The sequence below is a fragment of the Trachinotus anak genome, unplaced genomic scaffold (genome assembly GCF_046630095.1).
Source record: "Trachinotus anak isolate AG129_WGS33_773 ecotype Australia unplaced genomic scaffold, CSIRO_AGI_Tana_v1 ptg000011l, whole genome shotgun sequence".
Taxonomy (NCBI): Eukaryota; Metazoa; Chordata; class Actinopteri; order Carangiformes; family Carangidae; genus Trachinotus; species Trachinotus anak.
Window position 1 is genome coordinate 4,379,400 of NW_027273862.1, and position 27,110 is coordinate 4,406,509.

The window sequence follows — 27,110 nt, forward strand, 5'->3', positions numbered from 1 at the left end:
TTTGTACACGTGAAGCAAATTTTGCACGGTTTATTGTTTATTGTGCATGTGTGTGCATGTCGTGCACTAACCGATAGGCCAGAGCCAGGGCCCAGGCACCAGCAGCACAGTACAGGGAGTCCCGGACCTTGGCTTCTTTGCATGTGGAGCATGTTTTGACCGGGAACAGGCCTGTGGTGGGACTCTGGTAGTTCAGAATTGTTGTTTTGACTGGATAGAGAGAGAAACAGAGAGAGACAGAGGAAGTTGTGACTCAACAGTTATTGCAAAAGAAGACCTGTAACACACACGCCAATAAGCACTGCTCCATTAGCCTTTTACAAAACAACTGAGGTGGCTCTAAAATTACTCTTAGCAGCGAGCTAAGAGTGATGCACATGTTCTGGCTGTCAAGAGATCTGGGCTTAAAAGCAAAGGTGACCGTGACTTTGTGGTTGTGGCTCCCACCCTCTGGAACCTTCTTCCCTTAGTTATAAAAAAATACTGAATCAACTGACAACAATTTTAAAAAGCTGCAGAAAACTCACCTGTTTCACATGCACTTTATTGCCTAATGTACTTTATCCTGTAATGTGTGATTTTCCTCTCCATGTCACTTTTATTGTTTTTATTGTTTTTATATTGTTATGTCCTGTTTTATGTTCATTCTTAAATGCGTCCACTGTACAGCACCTTCTAACCCAGGTTTCATAAGGTGCTTTACAAATACAGCTTATTTACTTATTTACTTACTGACAAGTAATCCCAAACAAGTCAAAAAGACTGACATTTACACCAGTATTCATTAGTAGTCTTCACTACGAATGCTGTTTTTGAGAGAACTCACTTCCACGCCTCCACACACATCACGTGACCTTAGTTTGACGATTTTCACTCCTACACAGAAGCAGCATCACTCCAGTCACACCTAAGTCAATCTCTACCAGATACATTCCTGATCCAGTTTTTAGATGTTGATGTGCCAGATCGACTGTGCACCCTTTTTTTTTGTTCTGCTGTGTCTGATGGGCATAGAAGCAGTGCCAGATTCAGACAAGAGTCATCCAGCATTTGACTACCAGCGTGTACTCTCTCTGTTTCTGGTCTGTTTTTTTTTCAGGGTACATTTGTAAAGTGTGGAAATATATAATATTTATTCGCCTCCTCAAGCAGAGTTACAGCTCTCTTGGTCTGCTGGCACTGCCTGACCTGTGACCTCCCTCAGGCTGTGCAGCTGCTGCCACTGCCTCACCCTCTCCTCTTAGTTCCTCTTATGAATATTCAGGTTCAAGTAAATTAAACTGAAGCAAATTTAATTGTGTTCAGTTTAATTTAGAAAAAGGCTGGACATAGAATTTTGGCAGTAATTTCTTCTTTGATCAAAGCAGGCTAAAGTTAATGTAATAAAGTCAGTTGGAGAAGAGCTCTTACAGTTTGTGTTGTGCAGACATTTACAGCATGCACTGGGTTTGTGTGAGGGTGACAACAGATGGACTGTGACAACAGATGGATGCCTATTCAAACAGAGCAAAGTGTGAACTGTGATACTGCAACAGTGATGGAAAGTAACACTTGCTGGAGGAATATCACTTGGATTTAGCTTCAGAACACTTGGATTGTGCTGCACAGTCTGACCGGAGTTAGTTTATGTCCATGTCAGTGGACATTGATGTCCATTCTGGCTCCAGTGGTGTTCTGTAGCTGCCCTTGACCTCTGATTTGCCTCTCAGAGACTTTACTTTTCTTACATAAATATAAACACTTAGAAAATATAACACTGAATGACCTGCAGTGTTTCTCTACTTCTGCAACACTATCAGAGTGGAAATGAAGAAATCACCCAAGGAAACTTGCTCATGTGGTGCATGTTTGCACCTCAAACATAACCAAACATCTTGTTCCTTAAAGGTTGCCTGAGAAAGAAAATACATATGCCAATGGCTTGTTAATATGAACAATAGTTTAACTAATACTCAACTAAAGCTTAAATAATGCAGGTAAATATTACCTGCAGGGGCATTTTGTACAGACATTCATGGTCCCCAGTGGAAGAAACTTATTCAGTGCATTCACATGCTCAGGGTAACAGGGTTACTCAGAGAAACTGGGTTAGATGGGTAACTGGGGAACACACAGTGTATATATTCACTATAGTTACCTGGTTACTGTAACTCCACTTACACATGCAGAAAGTCAGTCAGTTTGATTTCTGCCCTACACTCAGCCTTATTCAGGAGGGCTTATTCATTTTAACTGTAGTGAAAGAGGACAACTTGTTTTCGGCATGTGTCAGAGCAGACTGGCAGGGCAGTGAGAGGACAGACAGAGAGAACATCTTTCCTCACAGAGTGAATGCCTGAATTCAACAGACTGTTCCCACCTCTTAACATGTGACTGATTTATTTAGACTTTAAAAGGCTACTTTAATCTGACTTTGTGTGGATCACATCGCTCTGTGTAGTGATCTCTCTCGTCCACCTCGCTGTTGCTTTCCCTGTCTTAAATCTTTGTCATGCACATAAGTACTGGTCAGTGGCCAATTAGAGAAACAGTTACAGCATAAGTGGCCAAGAAAAATTCTCTTAGCTTCTAACCTTTTTCGAGAAATCAGGATTCTTGTTTACGTGATAGTAACAGAATCGGCTTCCTGGAGAAAGCTTTGGAGCTCCTATGACCTTTTGATTGTGACTAAAATACCTTGACAAGTGCTGGCTGAATTGCCCTGAAAAATGGCAGCGACTTGTCTCCCTCAGGATGAATCGTAATAACTTTATTGATCCCTTGACTTTTCATCTACTGTCATCATCAGACCACAGATTGGTTTAAGAACCAACTTGATTTATTACCAAACACCTGCATAACTAACGACACTGTGAGCATGCTAAAATCTTAGCATTTGGCTCAAAGTGCTGCTGTGTCTAAGTACAGCCTTCAGTTTAGCTTCAGTTTAGCTGTCCATGCACTTCCTCTTCTTCATGTAAAGTCCTTACTAATTGCAAAAGAGTTTTAGATGTTTTACACCTGATTGTTGGTTTTGATTCAAAATTCATAATAAACATTAGAATTGTAAAACTTTTTTTTTCCAAATAGAAACTGTGCAGTACTAGTTTGGTGATGTGCAGGTCAAAAGACATTTAGATATCTAGATTAAAAACCAGGCTACAGGAATGACTGTCTTGAAGTATGAACCAGGTCCTTTAAAGTCAGTGAAATGATTAGGAAACAACAGTTTTATATATGTAACCTGGTGCTCTAAAAGCATTTTTTTAATTGAAATTTAGCCAAGTTGTCTTGACATCCTTTGACCTGAAAATCACCAGATCAGTGCTCACTGGGATGACAGTGCAACAGCAAAATAAGATTGTCTCCCTACAGTGTCCCACCAGCTAGTGTGAAGGGAAACTACCAACACCTTTATATCCCTTTGGTGTTACCAGAACGACTGGGAAACTCTACAGTAGCTAATGACAAAGGTCATTTCTGTTGAAATAAGGGAGACTATGACAACCTGCCTGCACTAAATAGACGAGAGAAGATAAACTAAGATGGTAGAAGTTCACTGAAGTTCATGCTCAGCATCAGTTACAGAACAACGGATGAAAGCTCTTAATGCGAACAGATCGTAGCCCTCCAATAATATATGCTGAAATATTACATACTCAAACAGAAGGCCTCCGGGAAAGTAATTTATCCATTTCACACACACACACACACACACCCTCCTCTCCTGCAGAGGTCTCCTCACTGATGACTAATCTGTCTGGAGGGATCACTTCATTTTTCATCAGAACATTACGCCGGTGCAAATGAAGGGGACATCCATTCTGCACTGTTGTTTGTTACAGGGCAAAAGAGAGACAGAGGGAAGGAGAATGATAGGGAGGGATATGGATGGAGACACAGATGAGGGAAGGAGAGATAGAGAAGATATGTGTGTATGACAGAAGAAGAGGATGTATGTGTGCATGGGTGAATAAAACAAGTCAAAGTAAAGGGTACTGGGAGAGAATGTATGTCTACTTGTGTGTGCACGTTTGTGTGTGTATCGGTCAATTGAAGGCGGCAGTTACACTAGCACTGTGAGATAAAGGGGTCGATTGGGGGAATTGGGCAGAATATTAACAAACCTCTCAGGTAGCCCACCTCCAAGTGTCACACTAATGGGGTGCACACTCACATGCATGCACACATGTATACACACATTTATATTACTAGTCTCAGAATGCTAAACTGACTCATACTCTGCAACCCCGGACTTATTGAACTCACTCTATTTGAAAAGATGAACCCTGAATATAAAGTGGCCCATGAGCAGAGACTAATATACTTACTGATTTTTGTGCCCTTGTATGGACACCTGGTCTCAGCATCGAGTAGATTAAGTGTAAACGGACATGCTTAGACATACACACACAGACACACACAGAGCAATCCCCTCCCGATTCATCTGGATTGCTCTCATATGTTAACCAGTAATAGGACAGCTCCATTGGGTATAAGCTAATTTTGACTGTGGCAGAATGTGAAGGGCTGAAAGATGTACTGGTCATCACACACCACCCGAGACACTCGTATCACACACTGGTTCATCTCAGTGTGCTGTCTGTCTTGTTAACCTCAAGTACTGTGGGAACTGTGGCCCAAAATTAATTATCTAAACTGGAAAGCCAAATCTCTCATGATGACAATGTAGAACCATCTTATTTTCAGATTTTATGATAGGTTCATTAAGGGCTGCACTTGTACTTTCAAATTTTCTGGAACTTACCTCAAAATAAATTAAGATACACATCTTTAACAATTATTAATATTAACTATATCATTAATGTCAGCTTAAAAAACAAAACAAAAAAACAGAATACAGTAAATAATAACGAGTTGAGGTGCTCTGATAACACTCAACACTCAAACTGAACTGCAAATGACTCAAGGTTTCATCTTCTATAGACACAGTGCTGAGGAGATCATCATTAGATGCAGGATATAAACAATGCGAATGCTGAACATTCTTCATATTCAGACTTGCAAGTTTCTCTGGATGCAAATCAACTGTTGTTGGGAGTTTTCTGCCTACCAATCCATCAAGCTAATGTCCCACTAAATCAGCAGCTAATGTCTCAGACTCACACAATCTGCTCTTTTACAATGGGCCATTTCACTGCACTGACAGGGTGGAGAGAATGAGAGAAGATGATGAAAAAAAAATACAGCGAGATAGATTGAAAAGAGAAAAACATCCAGAGGAAAGATAGAAAGAGTGAGATGATATTTGTACAGTCACACAGCAGATGCTACAGGAAAATATGGAAATATACCAACTGTGATGTTCATTGTTCATGCCAGTCTTAACAATAACTCTACTTCCGCTGATGCTGACATAATATTTCCACCAATAAAACATCTGTGACATGAGTTATGGTTTAGTGACGTACAAATGAACTGGCTACAATACCAGACTTATCTCTAAAGTAGCAAGAGTAGCAACCGCTAACTAAACTTCCATAGAGAGAAAATATACCTTTTTAATGGAATAATTAATCAGTTTGGGAAATATATTTATGAAACAATATCTAAAATGTAATATCAATACAGTCAAGCCAGCGATATATGATATTATGTTGTATTTTATGTTTCATTTGTTTCATTTAAATAATACATAACTATATTATTGTATTTTTTTTGTTTGTTTGTTTTAATGGATAAGTAATGCTTTGCTTTATCTGTCACATGCCAAGGAACAGTTTATAGTGAGCAGAGCAGTGAAATGAGGGTTGGACTCAGCAGCGGGACAAACTTTTCAATATCTCCTAGAGGGAGATGATAAGAGACGATCAATATCAATCCCATGTCTGGACGAAGCGTAAGGCAGGAGGTGATGTTTAGCTTAGCATAAAGACTGCAGGCATGGACAAACAGCAATCCTAGTTCAACACGGACGCTGTGTACTGCTGTTGTTATAATAATAATATAGGGAGGGGCAAGCCAAAGCCTTGCCTTTAAAGTAATTAAAATAATTTCAAAATCAATCCTAAAATAAACGGGCAGCCAGAGTAAAGATGCAAAGACTGGGGTGATATGAACACATTTTTTGGACTCAGGAGCTGAGCTGCAGAATTTCAACTAACTGAGGGTGATTGATTTCTGACTGAGACAGGTGCACAGGGAGTTAAAATAGTCAAGGTGGAAGGAAATAAAAGCATGAATGAGTTTCTGTAAATCTGTGGCTGAAATTAAAGACTTAACCTTGGCTGTATTTCTGAAATGATGTGTGACCTGTGCCTCAAAGCAAAAGTCCTCAAAGATTTTCAGGTTATCCTAGGTTTTCCACAATTTTAGTTATTTTGCAAGGGACCAAGTACAATGACCTCAGTTTTTGTGTGATTTAATTGGAGGACCTTATCTGACACACAGTATTTTATTTCAGCATGACACTCGTAGGGGGTAGCTATGGTGGACTGGTCACTGGGGGATTGGGAGATGGAGCAGTGTGTCACTAGCATAATAGTGAAACTGCACATTGCATTTGTGGCTGACATCACTGAGAGGGAGCAAGTGAGTGGAAAATACAATGGGACCAAGGATTGAACCCTGACGGACACCATTATTGTTCATTAAGACACATTTACAGCATGCAATTCAAACCGCAAAGTGTTAGGGTTTATGATGTTTGAATCTATGTACGATTCAAACAAATAAGATACAAGTACGAGTTTTATAGGTGCAGATAGCTTTTTTTCTTTTAGGACAGAGCCACTTTAGCTAGCTGTTTCTCCCTGCTTCCAGTCTTTCTGCTAAACTAAGCTGACCTCACTCAAATCCAGCTCTGTACAGACTGACACTGATACCCAGCTTCTCAACTCACTGCCAAAGAGAAAGCATATCAGCTTATTTCCCAAGTATTCCCAAGTAGTGTGCATGTTTGGTGCATAGAGGTCCACATTATGTATATTTTTAATTAAAGTATGACTAATTAATTAATAAATTATTCTCTACATGATAACTGCCTTTTACATTGTGTGTGGACAGACATGTTTGACAGTCTGTAACAGCTGAACAAGTCACGTTGCATCAAAAGAACTAAACTTCAGTAAATGAACTAGAGGATTTAAATTGCTTAAATGAGATCCTGGGTAAAGTGAACTAGTGGGGAAAAAAACTGCTTGCATATAGATGGGGTCAGAATTATGTAGATTTTTACTAAAGAAAATATGCATGATCTAAGCTCTTTCAAAATGGGTCTCTGAAACATATTTTCATTTGCAGTAGTTCATTACCTTCTAGTCTGTGATTACATGGGACCATTTAAAATTAACTGCTGCTGTCTTTTACTACAGTGCCATACCTTGTGCTGTTTACCATTGTTATCTTAATTGTGTTGTAGATTTTTTATTTTTTCCTGAAGCAAATTCCATGACCACAAGAAAATTACAACAAAAAGGTCTGCTTTGAGATTCATGGTTGGACTTATGAAACATTTAAACAACACAACTTTTGTTCTCTCATACTTGATTCTCTTTATCAGATAGCAACTGTTTAATTGAAGATGTAGAATTTGTAGAAAATACATTTTTCAGGTATTGTAAACCTTGATGGAGTTTGACAGTGGTCACGTTTTGAGGATTTAAGCTGCTGAAACATGACAGGATTGAACTGGCCTGAACTGGCGGAAAACTGCAAAAAATGAAGGGAATGTGAGAAATTGAAAAAGAAGAGAGGAAAAAAGATAAAGGATAAAAGGCGAATCAAATATTACAAACTAAGTGGAAAAAAGACAGCTCAGATAACTACATGTTTTTGCAATAAGCTCTTAATGACTATGTAAAAAAAGAAAACTGTTTTCTTCACTCCTTAATCGGTGCCAGACGGCAGAGCGATAGTGCCTTCTGCCTCTAGTATTGTCAGGAAGCGGGGTGAGGCAATGGAGTGTGGCTACATTGCCTCATAAATAAGGAACCATAGAAATGTGGGGGAGTGAAAGAAGAGGGGAGGAAAAAAGAGAAAGAGATGATGGTGAGATGAACTATGAGAGATGGTATTCTCTTCTTGATAATGGAAAACAAGTTCCCTATCACAACAGCAGTCCGAGCTTAATACGGCTGCCTTGGACTGTGCTGGGGGCAGCTCTGCAACAAAACAACAAAGACGGAGAAAAGAGGAAAAATGTAACTGGTTTGATTTGTCATTGTCACCCCAACCTCTCCCCTCTCCATCCCTTTTCCTCCCTGAAACTGAGAGAACGCAGGTATATTGGCAGGCAGGTCTGGGTGCCGGCGATAACAATGTTGGCTTTGTTCCCCGCTCGAATTGGACAAGCGCTTCCAGCCGCCACCCAACACAACAATTAAACAAGCCCAATGTTCAACACTGCGTTTTCAACATACTGCAATCTGGCGGCGGCTTTCCTCTGTAAATCTATGAGGGTTTCAGCGCGGCTGATGCTGGAGGCAACGCTGTGCTAGCTGATAGCAGCAAATCTGTTCCAACTGACAGCTACACCTGTTGCACACTAAGCTCTGTTTATTGTCTTCTGTTATTTTTCGAAACACACATACACATGCAGCCTAATGAGCACCCACCAACCATACAACCACAGCATTTAACACACACACAAACAGAGAGAGGAGCACAGGCACACACACATGCTGCCCTGTCTTCATCAGGCCAGACCAATGGGCTGTGTCATATCTGCCAGAAGTGTATTCATGTGAGAAAACGGCTCATCCAGACCAGAACAGTCCCTTTCACACACAAAATCCACACCTGGCTTAGAGGAAGTCACCTTTACTTTGACTTATTTTTGTAGAGGTTAACAAGAAGATATAAAAATATGACAGCTTACTTCTGGCAAAGCTGTCATTTACATTTAAGTCTTAAATAAATCCACTGCCTGAACCGAATCCTGACCCAAAGCTGTGATTTGTCTGTCTTGTTAGTTTTCTTCTCCACTGTTCTTAGAAATGCCCCTCTGAAATGTATGTCAGATTGATATTATTTATTATTTATTATGGGTAATGTGACTTGAGTACCATAAAGAACAGTCAGTATAACAAGGTTTTCTGCACTACAAATGTAAATAAACATCCAGAGGCAACCTCTGGGGCTGATGAATAAGCCAACATGGAAGTAGCAAAAGCTGCAGTTCCTTGAAGGCCACTTGTGTCTGGCTCCGAAAGTGAGTCAATCCCCATAGACTCCCATGTTAAAATGCTAACCAATGCTGCAAAAAATAGTTTAATCTCAATAGCTAATTTCCCCCTTCATGATCCCTGTACAATCACCCATTTAAATTTTATTAAGACTTAAAGTATACATTATTGAGGGCGTGCCACTTTGAGTGACAGGTGGGTGAGTGTAAGTTTGCTACAGTTATCAAATCAACATGCACTGAAGTCTTGGCTCCACATGAGCCAACTTTGCCCACTTTTGGATTAACCAAGAGTTAGGTGTAGTCAGGTGCTGCCTAGATGGTGACAGTGGAGCAGCCCACTCTGAGCTTCAAAACCGCTCTTCAGAAACCTATGGGTGACGTCACTGAGGCTACGTCCATCTTTATTTACAGTCTATGATAAACACCCCATATTTGGGGAATACTATACATACTGAGGAAATAAAGACATGTTATAGTTTCTGGACCGAAACAACTCTGGGGCACAGGTTGCGTACCTAGATGTGGCAATGGCACCTTCATAATGGATGCTTCTAGCAAACGCCAGCTTGTTGCCAACTTACTACATACGACATGTTTTTCAGCTCTGCACTTCACTGTGACTAAATTTAGGTTCCGTTTACAAGCTGTTTGGACTTATCAGCCATGCAACTATCCAGCAGTCATTCAGCAACAACCCAGCTGACGAAACTTTTTACACATGATCCAAGATTTGTAGGTGAAGCTGGTGTAGGATTTCAGAGAGAGAACATGTGTCTCTTGAACTTTGCAAACACACATCATCACAGCCTGTGAAACTGCTGCATGCCGTGGTGTGAACTGCACTGTGTTCTGTAATCACTTAAATGTCATAGGTAGAGAAGCACTGGCAAGCTCCAAGCAGGCATGAGGTGCATTATGTGTCTTTTTTACAGTAGGCTACTGCATGTTTCCATACAAGGTTTTCACATTTCTACAACTACACACAGTGCACAAACTGGAAACTCTGGACTCAGCTTTTGAAATACCTAAAATTACACATCATTTGTCTTAAAGAAGCAAGAAAACCAGTATAAAAATACTAATGGACTATAAAGAACGTGTTACAATTGATCTGCTGTTCTGTGTTGTATATTTTTGTTGCCTCAAAAAGAGCAACTGAGAAAAGAGCAGCTTATGTCCACAGTGGTGAAACTAGCCCTGATCCTCGGGGACAGCATCCTCAGCTGTATTACCAGAATCTAACAGACACACACAGCCGGAGGCAACACATGATCCCGCCCTCTGCACACTAAACCCGACTCAATCTGATTAGAAGAAGTAGTGTGTTTGTCCCATCCCGTTTTGCTCCACTCTGTATTGATTTTGCTGTGAAATAAAAAGGAGAATGGCTCCAGTTTGTCATCATAAAGCAAAACAAACACAAAAGAAACACTTTCTATATATTTTTTTTTTGGTTTGTGACCCACAATTACTGCAGTTCCATGCTTGGCTTTGATAACCACAGTGTACCAGGGCTGGCAAACTGCACTTTCACATACTTAAATTCATACTAGTTTCCGCACGCAAACACCGGCAACTTTTAAATCATGTCAAGTTATTACTTGTTGTTGTTTCACATGTCTCTGATTAAATCCTACTACTTCTCTCATCAAGGCTCGTAAAATGTGTGGCGTGAACACAGCCCGTTCTCACAGCAGTCATTTTGACTCGTCACACACAGGTGTAGCAAACAAGATTAATAACGGCTGCATTCACTCTAGCTGCTGCAGTGCCAGGGCCCTGCTATTATACATGCTGGCTCACTGGCATTGCTCACTGGCGGTAACTAGGTGGAATGAAACCATCATTAATACCATTAGTTACACATATACTGTTTGTGAAATAACACATAAAGACCCCTGCCAGAGAAAGGGCTATCATTAGACAGACAGATCTCCATTTGGAGAGAGTGTACTGGCATCGCAGCAACAGATCTGACAGCAATTTGCTTACATTTCAGATTTGCTGTTTAACCTTCTTTAACCCTCGGCCCAGTCACACAAGCATTTTACAGAAGCAATATTTCACATTAAATTCTTTTTTTTAAATGGGCTCCTCACTTCTTTAGTAAAGCTGATTTCACTTTGGTGATATCTAAAGAGGTGATCTTAGAGACATCAGAAATAGGGGTTACTACATGTGTTTAGCTGTGAGGCAGTGAGGTGTGGTTTCTTTGTGAACACTGGGAAGTGATTCGGCGCTGCAGTCACAGCTGCTGGCAATTTAGTAATCACTACGAATATGTACTTATCTCTCCTGCACTGAGGCTCCAGTCTCCTTTACTGCATCACCATTTGTAAATCTGCCATTGGGTTTGTGTCCTTCCTACCTTTTTCTTAACTATTAGCTTCAAACTAGTGATTTGCAACAACATTTTGGGAAAGTGGTTGCACAGTGGGGTACAGAAACTGCAAACATATGTTGACCATATTCCCTGTTTTGTTTTATTTTTTATTTTTCTTTGACACTGGTAATATTTTTGAGAAATATAAAAACCATCACGTGCACGTAAATCCTCTGTATGTGTATGACATCTTGTCAATATCTGGTGTGACCAGTACTACTTCATGCTCTCTCTATCCTCATACTCCTGTTGAAGAACGCCTGGCCAATAAGGAGGAGAGCCTCTAAAAAAGCAACACACACCCCACGGATCCCTCACTGGCTTCCCACTGTCAAACACTGCCAGCTGTGTTCAGTGAAGTGCCAGGTCAAGCCAGAGCACTGCATTTGCATTGAATGAAATTCAGGTCAGTGCATGCTGGGTAAATGTTTTTGCTTCTGTAACATCGAGGAGCCGCCATGCCTCGCTTTCATCTTGCCCGCTGAGAACAGTTCCTCTCTCAACAATACTGTGTGCCTGCAAGATGTAATCAGGATACCCAAGGCTGCAATTTAGGAATACTGGCAATGACAAAACAACTGCTGCCTTTACAGTCTCATACATTAGCTCAACAGTATGGCCATGGTGCAGACGGGCCTCGTGTTTTTGGAGAGAGAAATGATCAGTTCCTGGAACATGGTCCAACCTATTTAGTTTGCAATCACACATACTTCACTTGGTAAAACTGTTGGTTTGGTGGTTCACAGCACACCTTTTGTTTCAGATTTGAAAGATATAGCTGAAGCTCTTACTTTTAGCTAACCCCCACTTCATACTACTGATAAATTGGCAATAGTGAATGTGTGTATTTACCCGCACTGTAATAGCGGTCCAACTTCTCCCACAGGGGCTCATCCTCACGCTGAAGGTTGGACAGTTTAAGAGGTTCATAGATGGAACCTGGAGAAGAAAACAAATATCTGTTATATACAAAGGGTCATGCTCTCTAACCAGTGACCAGTGTTACTCCATCAAAGATTGACCTACAACATCTTTTTCCAAAATTAATGGTTGGTTGTCGATTGATCCTTGAAATATTCTAAAAAATTTGCCAACGTTATGTCTTAAGGACTAACTGGAGTAAGGTGAAAATTGCATGGTGATTCCTTAGGTTTTTCTTGAGTGTCTTATTTTTAATATTCCAATAGTAGCAATAGCTTGTGGATATCTTTCTTTCATCAAATGTCACTGATTCCAATGAATATAAGAGAAAATAAGCACCAGAGTAAATGAAAAACAAAAAACAATAGACACATGCCATCAGTAAATTTGTTTTTTCACTGCAACACACTGCATCTCAAAGGGCTCAACACACAAAACTATATTCAGGCCAGGAGCTAAAAATTCAAATTGCAACATGTGACTTTCCATCAGACACATTTTCCTCAGAGCTGAGAGAGAGCAGGACTTTGAGGGAAACCCCCATCTGTTAGACTTTCTCTATTCTCAGACACTTTACACTTTGCTGAGATTTGCATTTTAATAGGTTCGACCTTCGGTCAATACCACAGGTACTGAAAAATTCACATTCTGACCGAAATTAGCATAATTTCCATCAGCTTAAAAATTGCAGGGGACAAAGCCAATTCATCTCTTTTTAAAGATAACACAATAAAAGAGCATAGAGGAAGTCCAATATTCCAATTTTAATTTCTAACATAAGATCAGACAAATGTGGGCTGTTGGTGTTTGGCTGGCTTTAAACAATCTCATGACTAACTTCAGTGATGCAGACCTCAAACACTCTTAAAGACACAGTAAACTACATGACTTCATAAATACTGTAAATTTATTTTGAGTAATTTTTTTGTAATAGCTAATCCATATAAAACACATTGTATCAACAATATCAACTCACAGTAAATTAACATATAATATTACACTATTTTGCACATCTGCATTTCCAACAGCCAAAGAAAGCACAAGTGTGTAGCGAGCGATACGAAAATAATTGTATCATGATTTCAGCTGGTTGCTGTATAACCATAAATGAAGTCAAAATACATGTGTTAACTTCACTATATGTTTTTACAGACAATGAGAAAATGGAGAAATAATAAGCATATTTGTGATTTCCTTGTAATCTTTACTGGTCACCTCCCTGGTCCTCTGTTCGTGGCTGCTTGCAGTGTTTTCCTTGGATCTGCTGCCAATACTTACTGAGTCTGTGAACTTTCCGATGAGGCCGGGCAATCGCAGCCACTGAACCGGCCATTCTCAAAAGGTGAAATTAAGGCCAATCGTCTCTCTCAGCTAAATCACAAATCTACAGCAATTCACAGGAAGGAGTTAGTAGAACAGAGTTAGATTTTAGACATGCATGAATCAACAATGAATTACACCCTGGGGTGATGATGATCATGAACAATGTGCAAAAAATTATAATGCATTGCATTTACTTAGGAATGAAAGTTATTTTAACCCTTGAAAGATATAGAGTAATGGTGAATTATTGTACATGATGGTAATGTAATTAAGAAAATAACTACAGTATGTCACTAAATTAGGACAGTGCTTCACTAGTTATTGCCCATAATGCTCCATAACATCCTACAGAATGCTGAACTGCTGTGTTAATACAGCTGTCAAATGAAAAATGGGAGAACAGATGCAAGTTATCACATTTAATTAATAAAAAAATTCAGAATTTTTGCTCTAAGAGCTGTTCTCCTTCTATGTCTTTGCACGCTACATTTTAGCAGAAACAGAATTTTTAAGCAATGACAGTTTTCATGACACTACTTGATGATTTATGGGGTGACAGTGTTATGAAATCTATATCTAGCACAACAAAAGATTATTACTACAGCTAAAAACTATAGGTGGAATAACTGATTAAGTTTACAATTTAACAATTACATATATTTATACCATATTAACTGTTGGAAAGACTCATTTATGGTGTTTTTCTCAGTTGTATCACTCAAAAGTGATCCTACGTGGGGCGACAAATAACATTTGCTGTGATGTTTCTATCCCTATAACATTTTATAATGTGATCAGACCCCATTGCAAGGACAGCACAGGTTTCCCAGGCCCTCTGATAATTCTCATACCTCATGCAGGGCACACAGTGCAGTTAACTATTGGTGAGATTTAACAGCGAAAGCAGACCTGTTGAGAAGCTCTTAAAATAGCTCTTGAGCGCTGCACATTTACACCTCTGACCTTTCATGCTTGTACAGTCATTGCAGTGGACAAATTAAATGGACACATCAAGTCACATTAACCCGGGATTCGGTTGCTTTACAAACACAGAGTCTCACACAAGCACTGGCACCAAAGACAGGGGAGAGTAACACTGTAGGATGTCATGCAAAGTAATAAGTCAGACCTGATCTTTTTGATCGGGCTTTGAATTCCAGGAGTTTCCAACCGACATCTGCCAGACTCGCCATGTTTACACCGCCTCCAAGTTACCAGAACGTTGAAGGAGTTCCGGTTTTATCCTTCAAAATAAAAGTGAGGCCCATCAGCCATCGCTATGAACAATATAAATTCAAAAAACTGACATGGACTCCTGGTGAATAATACATCACTGTTCGGTAAATTTTTACCTCATATTACAGAGTATTAAGGTCTTTTAGTTGTTATAATGCGTTCACTTTAGTTCCTTGCCAGCTTGATAACGGTTGCGCATTTACTCTGAAAGTAAATTTCCTTCTTTTCCGACTTAGCTCTAGCTAACTTTCTTTAGCTGTCAACTGTCAAACTACACGGGAGCACGACACTAACGTAAACGAGGAAACGCTAATATCGCATTATTCACTCTCATTTCAGTTCATTAGTTCCGAATCTTACAAACAAAAATAAAATAGCAGAGCATATTTCTAAATTTAAATTTGATATCTGACATACTGCGTCATTTAATCGAAAAAAGCTGCTTCTTCATCCTGTCGTAAAGCAGAGTGCCGTACAGCTGTTGGTGTTGTTGTGAGGAGCTCAACTAGCAGAAGGATGTGGACATTTAAATTGAATATCTTGGCATTTTTGTTCCTTTTTGTGGGGCGTTATAACACATTTGCTCTTCAGGATGTAACGGCCGACCTTTTCGGTGCTGAAAATCACGGGACGATGGCAGCGTTCGGGGATTTTAACTCGGATAAACAGACAGACATCTTCATTATCAGAGAACGTATGTTAATGTTGCAGTACTTTCTGTCATGTGAGCTAATTAACACATTACGTGTCTTGTACGGCTGCATTGTAGTTTCAGCATGTCGCGATGATAATGGATAGCAGTGTATTTATATTATATATAATATATTGTAAATCACAACATCACCATTGTAATTCCATGTATCTAAAAGTGTGTTTAACTTATGATGCGGTGCTACAAGCTCCCTCCTGTGTCGCAGTGAAAATGACTGAGAGGCTGTGGAGATGAACTGAGCTTCAGTGAACAGAAATACCTATGTGGACTTCTTATTGTTTCAGAATCTGAACTGATGATATTCTTGGCTGACTCGAAACCCCCTTACTTCAAGCCCAAAGTCCAAATCTCTGAACAACTTTTACCGAGGTAAATATGTGACTGTGACCGATTTCCCTTTTAGTTATAATGTGTAATTCCATGTACATGTGATTTGTCACATGTCATGTCTTCATTTAGTGTCGCTTGGTCTTACTGAGGAAGGGACTGACGGTTCAAAATGGTTGTGTTTACTCAGTGGGAGGGACTGTTTTAAACAAGAGTAAAGAAATAGCAGGAGCACCATGTCACTGACTCTCATGTTAATGGACAATCTTCCTCTAATTTCAGGGACACCGTCATCACCAGTGTGGTTCCAGGAGACTATGATGGAGACTCTCAGATGGATGTCCTTCTTACAGCTCAGATCAAACCCAAGCCAGAAACAACTGTTTTCATCTTTTGGGGGGACAACCACACATTAGGTACACCTCCAACAGTGAATAGGTGCTGAGGGTGGGTGGAGGCCAGAGAACACAGATGAGGGATTTAGCTCATATTTTTAAGCACACATGATTTGATTTCATCATCCTCATTGTTGTTAATTTTATTTTTTATGTCATACTGTGGTGCGTATTTTTGACTAAAAAACAGAGTGGAACTTTGCTCCCCTCCTGGGTGCTATTGATCAGGGGGCATGCGGTAGAAGTAAAGCTGTGTTGATAATTTTCACAGCAGACATTTTGACATGTGTAAATCATAACATAAGTGACTGCTGCATTGCATTGCATTGCAGAAATTGCTGGAGTGGAGTCATCGTTAATGTTATTAATTCGAACATCTCCAGTAAAGACGAGTTGGTTGTGGTGTCTGTTGTGCAGGATGTGTATGAATCTGATTTATGTGAAAATAATGAAGATAATAACCAATTGTAAAGCAAAAGATAGAAAAACATTTTTAAAGTAAAGAACAGAAAATCTGGTAATGCTCATGAAGCAAACCAGCCAGTCAAATTAAAAAAGCCTTTCTGGTTCCATTGTCACCTTGTGCAAAGTGGGTAAAGTGTTCATTTAGATGAGTAGTTCATGAGCATAAGTCTTTCTCTTACTTCCCATTGGCCCTTTTCACAGAAGATATTTTGGGTTGTCATGTCAGGACGTATTGCTATAAATGTTAAAAACTGTAAGCGATGGCTGATATCCATTTAGCTGTTTCAGTTTCAGGGTCTTGGTACTGTTACCAACTGTCTACACTGTCTGAAGTGTTCTCATTCAGTCTACAACAATGACCATACACTAAAACAATATAAAATTACTTTACATTCTTTAATATATTGATAATATAATGTGATATACCGTGATATATTAGCCTGATTTGACCAGCCCACTGATTTGTCTTGGTGTGTTGTTGTCAGACCAAGCATTACTCAGGGGCTGTTGACTTCTGTTCATCTTCTGCAGATATGGGTGGTGGGCTCATGTTGAACAAGACCTTTACAGATCAACCTCTTGTTATGGAGTGAGTATCTTCATTCATTTCAAAACACCTGTTTTTAGATTGTATATCTCATTTTAGATAAGATTAATATACACCAAGTTACCAGTTTATTAGGCACACCTGTGTAATCAAATGAAAACACCTCAATATATTGTGGTCCAGTGCAACACCAGCACTGATTATGGCCTTAAAAATGATGATGAGGTGGATCTACACGTGTCAGCAAAAACTCAACAAGACTGCAGGGCTTTACCATTTGTTTGTACAGTGTGTATCTAATAAACTGTGAACTCAGGTATCGAGTTTTAATGAAGCGTGTTGATTTAATTTCAATAAAAAAAACTAACCCTAACCCTAACCCACAGTTTTAATGGGGACATGATCCCAGATATTTTTGGAGTCACCGACGAAAACAAGAAATCGACTGAAGTCTGCTATCTCACCAACAGGTAATGTAATTCTCAAACTCACTTGCGATTTTAAAAAATGTTTACTTCTGTCGCTCTTATACTTTCTAAAATGCGGAGCTTTTAAATCCTGCTGTTGCCGTGTGGTTTTCCCTTCCTTCAGGAATCCAGTGTGGCGAAATGCACTGAGTTCACCTGTCACCATGCGCATCCCTCATTCTAACGCTTTCATCGACCTCAACAAGGACTTCACCGCCGGTAAGTCAGTGATGTTTAAGCAATGTCCAACCATGAGAAACATATGTACATCTTTTTGAAGGGTTTTCAGAGCAGACAGCACATTCTTCGACAAAAAATGTTATCAAACCTTTGCATTTCTTGCAACATACTTTATGTATATTTTTATAACTGCGACTAACTACATTTTACAAAAGCTTATTTTTTTGAACACCAGATTTCATAGCTGAAGCGGTCTTGTAACCTGGTGAACCTGTGGGTTTGAGTGGGAATATAAGTAGTTAATTGGAAGCAGGTGAATTGGATGTTAAATGTTTTTTTCTGGTCTGCAGTTTCTTATCTTTGAGTAAAGAGCATTTCTGCATGAACATATGTGACGGATAATCCTCAAAAAACTCTGGGAAGTGAGTCAGACTTCCTGCTTTATTTCTGTTGAATTAAAAAAATATTTTTGAAATGTTTCATATAATTTCCTCAAGCTGATCATTCCAATTCAAACTAATTTCAAGTCCAGCTCTTTGTTTACCTGTCGAAATTTCTCACCTTATTGAAAGGCCTGAAATCTCCCAAAAAAAATACGTTTTCAGTATACTGTAGGTATCTGTTAACACTGAACCTGTAAGTGAGCACAGCCACAGAAAATACAAGCATACTTATCTCCCGTCAGACCCTAGTGTGTGCCGTGCACCTCACATTCTTGACTGCACATCGTGTCATGTACCATTGATTCACTACAACTGAGACATAAATCCCTACCACATTCTTTTATTTTGTGGCTTATTCCTCCACGAAGAGCTTTCAGTGTTTCCTTACATGGATCAATAAGTATTAATGTGTTAGCAGAGAACCAAGTAAAAAACACAATTGAGCCCTGGACTTAGATACAAGACACTGAAATGGAACAGAGAACAGCTATTGCTGAATAACATGTCCTTTGGGGTATCAGCATCTTGGGAGGCGGTTTTTAAAAAGCCCGTAATTCTGCGCTTTAATTACATGCTGCTCCCTATGGAACGACATGCCTTTGGCACATTTGGTATTTTTGATCATGCATGCATGTATGCATCCTCTCAAAAGCTATGCACCATAAAGTCTCAAGTGTAATCTGCAATGTCATACAAATGTACAACTTGAAACTACAACACTATCGAAGAATACGGTTAACTGCTTTTTTGAATTCCACACCATGCGGCTTTACAGTTGTCCCACCAGTACTGAAGAAGAAATGTGCCCCAGTCCACACTCATAGATGCAATCACATGCCTCAGTATTCACACACTCGTTGGATAGCTGAGTGGATGTACACTCATTGAAATAGGTTGAGGATCAGTGGTCACACCTAATAACACATAAAAATGTAATTTAAATTAACACCAGGAATGGATAAAACATTTCTGTGTCAAAGTCGACTAATCCGTTCTAGTAGCACAGCTCTTTTCCACAATAGGAACTTAATGACCCTTAACCTGAAGCGTCTCATGGCCTGAACTTTTGAGAACCCGTAAGGCTTTGATTGCAGGCCCTTGTGTTTCCACTGTGTTTTACAAACCAGAACATTTTGAAAATACATGACAGAAAAGTTTCCATGACCTTAGATACCAGGAGAAATGCCACTGTTTTTATGTATTGTTTGGTTGAGAAGTGCAGCACACAATAATGGAGAAAAATTGGCACTTATAATGATTTTCCAGCTCCCACCCTGATGACCAGCTCTCCACAGGTCAGGTCAGTCTCTTGGCTGTAATGTCAAACTAACCCACTGATTCTCTCCTGAATCACAGGATGGGGAGATGCAGCTGAAAAGCAAAAGTTCAACCTGTGACAATGGTGTTACTGGCCATTAGGTACATGTAGTGGAAAAGGCCTAATGACTTGTATCCTGTTCGGTTAGATATCAATCATCATTTTACACCCCCTTCTCACCTATCCTGATTTGTCCATTTACCTCTGTTTATTCAGATTTATTTATTCAGAAAAAAAAAAGAAATACAAAATTTACATTTAAAACTTGTGCGTCAGAAAACAAAATTTCATGGAGCAGTGAAAACATTAAATCTGTGTGATCTGGTTTTTATTTTTTGATGAATTTTTTTTTCCAAATCTTCTGATTCTGCCTGGTTTATAAATGATTCTGCAGCTCAAAGCTGACCTCTCGTAACAGAAATCATACAGAAATCACACAAGTGCACAAATTCACGGAGATTGCTTCCTGAAGAACCTTCCACAAAGTTTCTCCTGAGGAAACTCTAACTAGATAAGAGACCAAAACATATATGTAATGCCAATCCTAAATTTAATATCAATTTTCAGGTTGACTAAGAGAGAATGGAATAGCCATTTTCTTCACCAGTGAATGGAGAAATCACCCCGTTCTTGTTTTACAGCATCTCACTCCTGTCCTGCCCAGTAAGTGTAGCCCTGTCACTTAGACTTATGGGGGGATTTTTTTCCTTTGGAAACTAATCCTCGTGTTTAAGGTAATCAGAGAGGATTTAGTCATGTCATACTCACTGCAGGTATCTTTTTGTGCCATGTGGTTTTATTCCCAGGGCTCTCACAGTTTAACCAGAGCAGATTTTAATTCATATTTAATCTGTTTAGGGATTAGTAGAGTGTCAATAAACTTGCAATGTTGTCGCTGGCATAAAAAAAGCATGGTAGCAATATTTTAGTGTTTTGGGTTTGGGTGTGAAACAGACTGGATTGTCTTGGCCATCATTGGTTTGTACTGCCTTATCAAGTACACTGCAGCTCATCCTGATGGCCTGCACATCAGCTTTCTTCTTTCACTCTCTTGATAGGCTCTGCACAGCCTGTGCCAGCTCCAGGAAATCACCTCTTACTTCCTTTCCGCTGGTCTTGTGTAGAGACACACACACACACACACAAACACAAAAGAAGAGTGACGAATAAATCTCTGTGACTTCTTAAGTGCATTGAGCTACGGTCAGTTTGCGGTGGGTGAATGTGCTGCAGGAACAACAGAGTGTGTGGAGGAGAACCTGCTGTACATCTGGGGGATGTCAGACTCTGGCTGCCACTGTCTGTGGGGGCCCGCAGATGGAGGGAGAGAGAGAGAAGTAGGTAGTCAGTGAGGAAGAAATAAAGATGAGTGGGGCAGGATGAATGATTGGATGAATGAAAGAAAAGGATGGTTGGAAAGATAAAGGACAAGACGGGTGGGAGGAGATTGAGCAAGGCGTTGGGTGAGTCCTCAGCACAGCTCAGCTCACTGTCTGCTGTGACCACCTGCTCCTCTAAGCGGTGCCGGCTGGAGCATCACAGTGTGGCTAAAAGCAGGGAAAGACAATCTGGGTCCTGCTAGTTAGCCAGTGTAAAATATAGAGGTGAAAGCTTATGGTGATGGGACTGCCACCAGTGTTTTTAGAGAGTTGTGTTTCACCACAGCCAAATAAATATCAGTTAAATGCCTCTCAGTATAATACAGCACATCACAAACTACTGTTTATAGACTTCAGTCAAGACCTCAGTCTCAACTAAAACTAACCATGATGAGCTTCTCAAGGTTATACTCATCACATGTATGTTGTATTATAATGCACCGGGTGTAGCTACAGCAGATGTGCTTAATAAACTGGCAACCTCGTTTAATTTAACAACCCTTAGAAAGAGAGCCCTGTATATCAGATATTAACTGGTCACAACAAACATCAGCAGTGCTGTTTCTAAGATACTTTCTTGAACGTGTGTATATGCATTTATCATTTACCCTCTGTGTGTTTGTGTAGTCTTCCAGTATTTGTTAATATTTTGACTGAAGTTACATTTTATGTGCGCCCTCTCTAGCCTCATAATGTTATAGCTTATAGTGATTAAATAATTAATATTAAAATTGTGTAGTACTAGTGAGTATATGATGTCATGAATGCACATTAATCTTAATTTATCCTCATTAACAAACAGAATTGAGTTACTGTGGAAAATGCAAATTTTATAAACGGGGAGAAATTATGAAGTTTAAAAAAGTTACATGAATTACACAGAGCCCTCATGTGGGACGAAATGTTTCTGTGTAATCATAAAATTCAGGCTAATCACTTTTTATTGGTCCTCTGGGTAATGGTGCAATAACAAGTGGAGCAGATCTTGATGAACGGGCCAAACTACATTCACTAATCAACAGTGAATCACAGGATAACAGAGTAACGTGAAAACAGAGGTACATAAAACAAATGGAGAAGAAACTAGTAATTAGTATTTATAATAATACATAATATAATACAGTAAAATGTAGGCAGTCCTTAAATGGGACAGTCCTCCTCCTTTTAAACCAGGTTTTCATGTTAAGAAGGCCTAAGTGTCCCCACTCTGACCTGCCAGTGCAGTAATACAGGGAGGTATTTTGTTAGTGTGGTCCAAGGAGGATGAGGGCTGTTTCAGGGCCATGTCACGACTCCAATCTCAGTCCCCAGTGTCATAGCTGTAAACAGTAGTGTATTGGCTGACCTCACTGCATCAGCACTGCCAATAAAAGAAAGTATGGAATTGTGTTCTGGCTGGTGTCAAGGCCTCATTTAGCCTGCTTATTAGACTCTCCAGCCGACCAACCTGGTGGCGACATACAGCACATGGCTCATAATCTCTTTCGTTACTATCATCCTCTTCCAGCCAGTGTCGCTTACAGCAGTGCATTCATAACAGCTCTGTGCTGATGCTGTTTTGTTTTCCAGTTATTTTGTGTCTGTCCTCACTAACTGAGGGATTTCAGGGCTCTGTAAGGAAGTTCCAGCTCATCCTATAAAGTTTGTGCTCTACTCACAAATACATCCACAAGAGTCGGGAGTTAAGAGTGTAAGGAAAGACATGAGAAAGGAATGGATGAAATTTCATTTACATTAAAGAGAAATTTAGCAGACCATGGCTTACAGTCCTTCACACAGATCCACCAGGATTTTCCTCTGTAAAAGTAAAAGATACCTAAAACCCTTTGGTCCTCAAGCTAATTATAGTTAGCACCTATACAACATGCATGTTCCCATGCAAAAAGTTGTATGTACAGTACAGTGCTATCTTTGCACCACAAAGGCAAAGACATCATTAAACACTGAACTGGCCTTGTGGAGATGTAGTTGCTTAGTTCTGATTACTTTTCAACACAGTGACAACTAATTAGCAGGACAGCTTCTGTAGGACAGCCAGGAGGTTCAGGTTTATACAACAGTCAGCTGATGTGAGCAGGTGCTTCAGTAATCTTCAAAGCCTCTGTAATCATCAAAGCCAAATGACCACTGGAGATGTTCTTATTATTTGAATGGTATATGCTGGGAATATTCACTCTATTAGACCTGTCTCTGGTATAGGATCAAATAATCCGCAGGGGCTATATCATGTCGTGCCAATTCAGTAAGAGCACCGCTGGGCAGGAAGCTATCAGGAGGATGATAAGAACTTGTTTGAGGGAAAAGGTAGTAATTGCAAAGTAATTATAGATTCCATTTTGGGCAAAACATTCACAAAGACAGCAATACTGGCATAAGAACCCATTGCTAGGCAACGGGTATGGTAATGCTCTGTGCAGCATCCAATTAAACTAGCTCTGTGTCGAAGTGGCTTGTTGATTGTCTGACTAATAATGCGGTGATGGTCGGGGGAAGAGAACAGATTTGCCACCTAACAAGGATGGCCAAGTTGTAGAATTGATTATCCAGGGATTAAGTTTACATTTGGATGGCAGAATGAGGCATTTTTAATAGCCATTTTGGTAATCAGGGCACTATCACAGAGAAACATTCACCCAGTGAGGGAGGATATTGCAGGCATTTTAAATAATAGAAATGACAATTCTTTTCTATATTAACAATAACTCCAATAATGTTTTATTACTTCCCTACCATCCCCTTTCTCTAGGGCTCTCATATGTGAGCCTGGCCTGAGATAAATTGAATGATATGCTACCATCAAAATCGGCACTTTAACATACAGACTCATAAATAAAGCCCCATCAGACAGTCAGCCTGATTCACTGCCCTAAAGAAGAGACTTGTCTTTACATAACTTTATTACATACTTCTATAGAAATCTCATGAAAGAAACAGAGATAGCAATGATGGTTACAGCATTGTGTGACTAACTACATTGACCCAAAATGAATTATTGGAGGGAACATCTTGATTAATTATCAGCCTGTCTAATTCGTTGAAGCACTATGTTTGTAACAGCCTGACAAACTTAGAAGTTAAGTTTCCCCATCCACACAAATTTAGCCACTTGGGCGAGGATTTGGAAAGCTCAGTTTTCAGTGGAGGAAAAAGCTGGCGTATTGTGGATTGTGGGCCAAAACAAAACAGAATTAATTTAGGCTTATTTTCAAGTATCTAAGCAACTGTCTTCACATTCCAGAGCAGAGAAAATCATCTCAGATCCCACAGCCACATGTAACCTATATCCTTATTAACAATTGCACAGTTGTTTTCGCTGCTGTTCCTCAGGTTTTAATTTCCCCATTTTATTTTAGAGATTTGGAGTGAGCTCACAGGCGTGTGAGGAGTGCCTGGTGTGATGTGCTAGCCCTTTGAGGTGTGTTGTTTGTAACATCTCTGCCTCCAGGAAAGTTGGCGCAACGTCAAATGGGGAGAGACGCCGTGTTTATTTTGGTAAGCACAAGTGTTTTTGCAGATAAATGAATAATAGGAATAAATGAGGCAGAGCACTTCCTCTCTGATTACCGTAGCACTGTGGCTGTAGCCTGAGGTTGGACTGTCTGCCCATGTTCTGTCCGACAGTACATTCCCTTGTCTAGAAGAAAATACCGGTACATGGACACGGACAAAGGGCAGTTGTAAATACTGAGTCACTTCAGTTTTATCTGCTACAAACTACACTGCAGTATTTTAAAAAGCTATATAATGTTCTGCCAGTGTCACCCTGCCCTTCCATTCACGAACTTGCTTGTTTAATAAGATACGTGTTTCTAGACATGCTAACAATGTGACTATGGATGATGGTCAGTCGCTCAGTCTGTCAGTTTATGATGAATATTTGGTCCAGACACAAATGTCTCAACAACTATTTGAAGGACTGCAAATGAAATTTTTACTGACGTCGATGAACTCCAAATGATAAAGCCTACTGACTTTGGTCAGGAAATGTTTTGGCATTTTCAAGATCAGTTGCCATAAATTTCTGTGAAATATCTCAACGTCTAGCTGATGGATTGACTCCATATTTGGTGCAGACATTCATGGTCCCCAGAGGATTACTCATTTGTAAATTCTGATGGTGAATGATAGTGAACATGATGAACATTATACCTGTTAAGCATCAGCATGTTGCACTGTGAGCGTGTTACGATGCTGATGTTAGCATTAACTGCTGTACACAACTCCAGCCTCACAGAGCCACTAGCATGGCTGTAGACTCTTAGTCATGTTGCGGCATTGTTCACCTTCACTCAACAGAATATATGAAGGAAGAAACAGCATGAGAAGATACATAGTCAAGGTTCTTGGATTTGATGTTGTGGTTGCACTGCAAATGCCTTTTTTTTTTCTTTTTTTTTTAAACACATTCTTATTAAAGACACAAACACAGTTATCTGTGTCAGGTTTTTATATTTACATTCTGGTGAAAAGCCAAGTGTGTTGTCATAACAGTCTTAATGTGTGATGCACTTTACAGAAAGACATATCAGTGTATTCAGTGCCAATACAATAAACGTTGTTCCTGATGTTGGCACACTGCACTGATCCACGTACTGTACAGACACACAGACTTTGTTCCAGGCAATGGGAAAAGCTTTCCTATGCTTGTTACAGTAGTTTCACGAGCAATTTGTATTTACACATGAAGCATAAAGAAAGTGTTGTGAGCAAATTAGAATGGAAAGTATTTGTATGTGTATGTGAGTGAGAGTGAGGGTTTGGCCATAATCCTCCCCACAGCTACTGCACCTACAGTAGTTGTTCCCTGTAATGGTTTTAGGAGATTATTTCTTCTGGGAATAGCGCAGCTCCATTCTCTGCTTGTGTGTTTTGCCATGTTTGTGAATGAGCCATTTTGATAGATCAGGGTGGAAGTCACTCACTGTGGCGTAGGGCTACATATTGGCTTAGAGGCGGATTTATTCTGCAGAGCCTCTCACTTTGTTGCTGGCCTGGATTTTGTATTTTATCTGAGCGTGTGTGTGTGTGCGTGTGTGTGTGCGTGTTTGCGTGTGTTTGTGTGTGCGTGGTGGTTTTGTGAGGGAGGGTGTTGGGAGTGTAAAGGTGACTGTGTGCCCATCAGAACTAACATCAGTGTGTAAGCAGTATGCAGTGGGGCAGGTTTGTGTGCAGGGTTGTGGTAGTGAGTGTGTGTCTTTATGTAAACCAGTGCAGTTGCCATGACATTAATAGACAGCTTTCATTAGTTAGTGTTTTGACAAAGTTACCAACTCAGCCATGTTGCAGCCTCTGGGAAAAAATCTGTGGAAGAGAAAACCATCTCTTAAGAGAATCTCTCAAGCCTCTCAGCTTCTGGCAGATATTTTAACTGCGGGGGAGAAATTGACTGTCATATTTCACTGCATTAACAAGTGAAGTGTGTATGATGGCACAGCTTACCCTGCCTGTTCTCTTTCAGCCGACAAGGTAGCAGTACAAATGTATATTTTTAAAGGTTTTCTCCTGCTCCCTCTTTCGACACTATAGTAAATCGTCTCTGTGGACTTTGGGCAAGTTTGGAAAAGCTCGTTTCACAGTCCGCTGGTTTCTTGCTAGCAGAGGAACAGGGCCACATATCAATGGAGGTGGCCAGTGCAGATTTGGCTCCAGCCACACACAGTCCTGTCTGTCCCACACCTCTGAAAGGGACCCTCTGACTTTGTGGATTTTCATATATACTGTGAGAAACATACTGAAAAACATGTAAAGGTGCATTACAAAAATTTTATCAATCCAAATTTTCAGCAATACACAGATTACAAATACATTAATTTAATATTGAAATCAAACCTGTCTTGGTGAAATGACTGTGATTCTTCAGAGTGCTACAATAATTCCGATTATATTA

The 27,110-nt window shown here is 39.9% G+C and overlaps 2 protein-coding genes across 6 annotated transcripts in view; one reads left to right on the plus strand and one right to left on the minus strand.

Moving 5' to 3' along the window:
• Positions 1–15,000, minus strand: part of phkb (phosphorylase kinase, beta) — a 105,416-nt gene extending 90,416 nt beyond the window's left edge. For 2 of the 4 annotated variants that reach the window (XM_071489189.1, XM_071489188.1), the window contains exons 1-4: positions 14,884–15,000; positions 13,710–13,815; positions 12,363–12,449; positions 72–210 (exon numbers count right to left, since the gene is read on the minus strand). In XM_071489189.1, coding sequence (XP_071345290.1) covers positions 72–210; positions 12,363–12,449; positions 13,710–13,764 — 281 coding nt within the window. In that variant the 5' untranslated portion in view covers positions 13,765–13,815; positions 14,884–15,000. The remainder of the gene's footprint in view (positions 1–71; positions 211–12,362; positions 12,450–13,709; positions 13,816–14,883) is intronic. The other 2 variants (XM_071489186.1, XM_071489185.1) reach the window with 1 other exon arrangement.
• The window catches only part of itfg1 (integrin alpha FG-GAP repeat containing 1), a 156,532-nt gene continuing 141,197 nt past the window's right edge, over positions 11,776–27,110 (plus strand). The window contains exons 1-6 of one of the 2 annotated variants that reach the window (XM_071489191.1): positions 11,776–11,916; positions 15,987–16,071; positions 16,312–16,445; positions 17,421–17,478; positions 17,823–17,906; positions 18,028–18,122. In XM_071489191.1, coding sequence (XP_071345292.1) covers positions 15,998–16,071; positions 16,312–16,445; positions 17,421–17,478; positions 17,823–17,906; positions 18,028–18,122 — 445 coding nt within the window. In that variant the 5' untranslated portion in view covers positions 11,776–11,916; positions 15,987–15,997. Of the gene's footprint in view, positions 11,917–15,412; positions 15,685–15,986; positions 16,072–16,311; positions 16,446–17,420; positions 17,479–17,822; positions 17,907–18,027; positions 18,123–27,110 lie in introns of those variants that run through there. The other variant, XM_071489190.1, reaches the window with a different exon arrangement.